The 4,805-nt window shown below is 39.8% G+C and overlaps 1 protein-coding gene across 2 annotated transcripts; it reads right to left on the reverse strand.

Moving 5' to 3' along the window:
- Nucleotides 1-724: 724 nt before the first annotated feature.
- LOC144561634 (auxin response factor 18-like) lies at nt 725-4,504 on the reverse strand. 2 transcript variants are annotated; one of them, XM_078310651.1, is made up of 5 exons: nt 3,987-4,504; nt 2,656-3,759; nt 1,864-2,308; nt 1,237-1,651; nt 725-1,110 (listed from the first exon to the last, which is right to left on the reverse strand). In XM_078310651.1, the coding sequence occupies exons 2-5, from the start codon at nt 3,694-3,696 to the stop codon at nt 1,041-1,043; spliced, it is 1,971 nt and encodes a 656-aa protein (XP_078166777.1). In that variant the 5' UTR covers nt 3,697-3,759; nt 3,987-4,504; the 3' UTR covers nt 725-1,040. The 2 variants fall into 2 exon arrangements, with proteins under 2 accessions (XP_078166777.1, XP_078166776.1); XM_078310650.1 differs by having other exon boundaries at nt 725-1,113.
- Between the last annotated feature and the right edge of the window lie 301 nt (nt 4,505-4,805).

Raw genomic sequence — 4,805 nt, forward strand, 5'->3', positions numbered from 1 at the left:
TACAACAGTGACATGAAGAACAAAAACCTAATGCAAGTTGTGATTCTGTACAAGACTGTTTAATTATAGCATGTTAAGTGCTTGCAGTTGAAGCAGTAGGTAACCAATTATAGCCAAAAGAGTAATGATTAAAGCCTTGATTTGTTGCTTTTGAAAAGTGTTATCTTCCATCTATCCCTCATTTTAATATAGAACATGAGTATATGTTGAATCCAACAACAAATTGCAAAAATATGTCTATATCTCAGATCACATGTGAAATAGTAGTGTGACCCACATGCACCATCCCATCATTGATCCAAATGCTGTGTACCAATTTTTTTTTCCAAGCAAGAAAACATTATTACATTTTTCTTTTACTTTGCTGGAATTCCATTTAATTCAATGACATGGAGAAAGCATTACTGATTTTCATCCCAAGGATGAAAGAAATAGTGACAAAATGAAATTAAGCCTTTTTTAGGTTATGAAAAGAACACTCTTTTACTATTTCATCTCTTTCTCATGTAATAATTTATTTCATTGGAATGAAAACTAGAAAGTAAAGACTTAAAATTATCCCTTCACAATTTCATTCACTTCTACTCTCTTTCCTCATCTGGAGAGAGTAACCTCTTTAACTGTTTATGAGGTGAGAGTTATTTATAGACTTAAAATTATCCCTTCACATTATCTAGCAAGCAACCCATAAGCCTCTCTCACACACAAAAGGCAAATGGGGCAATTGAGGAAGAACAAAATTGTTATTTCAACTTGAAACAATTCATAAATAGCATACACTGAAGTTACGTGCCAAATATGTATTACTATCATCAAGAGAGCTTACTAGTTTGAACCACATAAATTAATAAAACATCTAAATAGAAAAAACTCAAGTACTACATAAAGTAAGCCATCGGGGACTAATTCGAAGAACAAGTCACAATGATTTCCAATGGAAATACTCTCGCAGTAATACTAGTAGATTCAAAGAACGAGAAACCTAACCACCATCGGCTGTACATGAATCTCTAACATTGACAAAGGACGATTCCATTTTTCTAGACTCCTATGTTATCACTCCCGGCATCAGTTAGTATTGTAAGCCTCCTTGTTGATTTCACAAATTCTCTGCTCCAGAAGAGGAAAAAAAGGAAACAAATTAGTGTTCACTACGAATTCCACCCGCACAGTGTCAACATTGTAATTATAATAGTAAGTTAACAAAAGCAAGATAAAGTCAGATCTAATGCTTACCCAAAAGGCTCCTCACCAGTGCGCCTGACCTCACCAGCAGGGTTCTGGTATGAAACTCGGCTCGCTAGCTCAGCCCTATCTAGACCAAACATTTGACCTAACTTCTCATACAACTCTTCATACGATTCTAAACAGGATAACTCAAGGGTCCGTCCCATATCTTCAGTCTCCATAAACACCTTGCAGTGGCCAATACTGGCACCACTAGCAGTATCAGACCCGTTTTGGATAACCACCGAGGAACCCGACCCGGATCCATCTGACACATTTCCTGAGTTGTTGGATGTGGAAATCTGCTCTTCAGTTAGTATGGCTCTACCAAAAAGCACCAGCTTTGACTTGCTCAAATGTGAATCTAAGGATAAGTTCGAAATTGGGCTTGCATCATCGGATTTTTTTAAACCATTCGGAGTCCCTGTTGCATAAAACCAAGATTAATTATTCTATATATATAATTGAAATTGATTTCTTCTAAAAGTTATCTAATAATATAACAGAGTGAAACTTCGCAAACAATCTGTGGTGACCGGACTCTAAAAAACCAAGAAATATATATTCCAGGTTACATCATTTATCCCAAAAAATACTTCTTGACAAGCATGCACTCAGTTTGGCAAATTTTATTACCTAGTGTAAGCAAGCAAGAAACTGTATCAAGGGCTTTGGTAGGTGTTGCCACAGGTGAAGGTACTGTGAAGTGACGGGGCCCACTACTGAATTGGTGGGCCATGCCATTGCTAGTGAGGAGGTGGTGGTGCCCGCCGCCAGGGCGGTTAAACAGGCTAATGTCGGGTAGAGAAATGCCGAATGGGGCACTATGCCTGGCTCCCTGTATGCCTGTCGCTGTCGCCGCCACCTCATGGAAGGGGAACATGGGGCCTCTGTGGAAACCCGAGGGAAAAACTGGAAATTGCCCCTCCAGTGGAATTATCCGTGGTTTCTTCCGCGGGGGCATTGGTGAGGCGGGTGAAAATGGGGTCAAGTGGATGGGAGGGATGGTGGATACCAGCTCAACCAGCCATGGGCTCACCCGCTTCACATTCTGTAGCAGATCCGGCTCATCCCATGTTACCTAAAAGTTGAACCAAAGGAGAAATAAGCATTTTAAATTCATTTCTGAACTATTTACTTGGTTGCTAAAATTAGCAGGGATGTGAATCATAATATCTTTAAAATCATGAATTCCAACTGCAAAATCCAGATTATAGAAAGAACCAAGTAATTGAACATCTTTTCCTTTTAGTGATTATTACTGTACTTTGACAAAGTTTCATGCGCGCTAGAATGAAGAATAGCCAAACTTACCTTTTATTATTTCCTAATCAAAAATAAAAAAGGAAAGAACACTATCTTTATAATTTATTATAATGAAATAAATTACTGAAAGAGTGAATTATACAACTTAAAAAAGTATAATACCTGTAGAAGCCGCCAAGGTGAATTGGGCCAACGAACTGGATCAGCTACCTGAACAGAATTAACTGTCCCCATAAACCAGCTAATTCTTGAAGAATCTTCGGTCTCGAACGCCATTTTGAACCTCATACCCGGGCACCATCCAACCCGCATCGCTGACTGCACTGACCCGGCCCTGACAACAAACTCTGGAGTGCTAGCTCTAGGATAGTATATTACCTCAAATGACCTTCCATTCATTGCCAAATTAATTGCCTCCACCACCGACTCAACCCGGATCCTCGTCTTCTCCCTCACCACATTGCAAAAGTTGCCATAACCTGGCAAAGGAGTTAATGGGTCAGGTGCACCAATACCACCCCGCTTTGCCCTTCTGATCCCAACATACAAATCACCATTCTCAACCCGTAAAAAGACAATTGAATCCCCTGCCACCAGTTTCTTTTGATTAACAAAAGTGCTCCAGCCAGTAGTTAGTAAATGCCGACGTGGAGTGCCTCTGTAAATGTGCCTAAATTTCCAAACTTCACCATGCACATCCTTGGCAAGTACTGTCTGTACTGGTGGGTCAGCTGAGTAGTCCAGCCGAGGGAATATCGTCTCAGCACAGTACCGAGGAACTGAGAACCCACCTCCATTGTTAGCATCTGATTGGGTTAGAGTTTTCGCAAATGAAGCGGGTTTGTCTTTCTCAATGGATCCAAAACCATCTTCCTGTTCCCCAAGTTCAGGCTCGTCAGGCCGAACAGGGGCCAATCGGATCTTGGCATAGACCTCATCGGAATCTGAATCCGCTAAGTACTTGATAGACTGGACACAGCAGAGAACCAGAGGCGGGACCCGCGCTGCAGTGATGGGGAGATCAACGTGGGTCCCATTGGAGGCGTGCTCCATGTAACCCTGGGGAAAGAAGTAGACTTTTGAGTGTACCAATGGCATTTGCACCATGCCACCAGCACAGGCGTGCCATAGTTGCGGGTCGAGGGATTTTTCATGGTTTTTCATTGGTTGAATTGGGTCTAGCGAGTCGGTGAATGTGATCATTTTGGAAACTTAAGAATTTCTTTGGGAAAGAAGTTGAGTATGCTAGAATTTCTTCAACACATGCTGCAAATAATAAATCAAAACTTGTTTAGCTTAGTCTGGTATTACATGGAATTGAATTTACAAAAAAAAAAATCAATTTTTCACAGAAACTTCTATGAAAAATTGAAATTAAAATACAGATAAGATTTTTCAGATTTACAAGTCAAGGCTAATTAAGTAAGCAGGAGATAATTTCATGATTTTTTTGAAATACCACAAAATTAATTATAAGCTGCAAAGGCATGTACCTTTCACTTTTGCAAAGTTGAACAGCAGCTCTGAAAGCTCTCCAACAATAGAAAGGAGAAAATTCTAGTTGAAACTTCTTTGTTATCCAATAAAGCAACAAAAGGAGGGGAAAAAACCAAAATATCTAATTCAAAAGAAGCCCTAAATTCACTAAATACAGAGACTAAAAGATCCCATGTTTTTCTCAATAGAATCAATTGTTGTACATTTTCGAAACATATCACTTCTCTAATTTCAGAAACAAGCTCTCTTTTTCAAAATTGAAGCGCTGATTTCTCAAAACTTACCACCTCCTCCTCTCTAAACCCCAAATTGCAAAAAAAAAAAAAAAAAAACTCAATAATCAAACACCCTTGCTCTCTCTCTCTCTCTCTCTCTCTCTCTCTCTCTCTCTAATTTCTCTCTACACGATTATCTCAGTGCTTAGTTGCCCTCTTGGCTTCTAGTTCTACCTTCTACTACGACGCGAATGAGAAGAGAAGAGCAGCGACGAAAAAGGGAAGAAGGGTGAAACAGATAAACAGTTAATTCATGGGATATTTGCTCATTAAATAAGCGCAGTAGTGACAGTGGAAAGCATGAGAGAGCCAGATCCGGTGGTTTATCTAGAACAGGAAACACAGGTCGTGTTCGTAACACGAGACACGTGTCCCGTGGTGGGATCATCAACTCCCGTTGGGATTTGATGTCGGATCATTTCTGATTCTACCCTACAAAAGTTCCGACAGACGATATTTACATAATTACCCTCACAGTTTATCTGTTTTTATGACCATCCAATAGAATATGCAGGGGTAAAAAAAAAAATCACAAGTAAT

The sequence above is a fragment of the Carex rostrata genome, chromosome 11, assembly GCF_964058835.1.
Source record: "Carex rostrata chromosome 11, lpCarRost1.2, whole genome shotgun sequence".
Taxonomy (NCBI): domain Eukaryota; kingdom Viridiplantae; phylum Streptophyta; class Magnoliopsida; order Poales; family Cyperaceae; genus Carex; species Carex rostrata.

Coding starts and splice junctions, on each gene's coding strand:
- LOC144561634 (XM_078310650.1), bottom strand. CDS start 3,696: ATGATCACATTCACCGACTCGCTAGACCCAATTCAACCAATGAAAAAC. Junction 2,309..2,655: donor CACCTTGGCGGCTTCTACAG/GTATTATACTTT, acceptor TTCAACTTTTAG/GTAACATGGGATGAGCCGGA. Junction 1,652..1,863: donor TTCTTGCTTGCTTACACTAG/GTAATAAAATTT, acceptor TTTATGCAACAG/GGACTCCGAATGGTTTAAAA.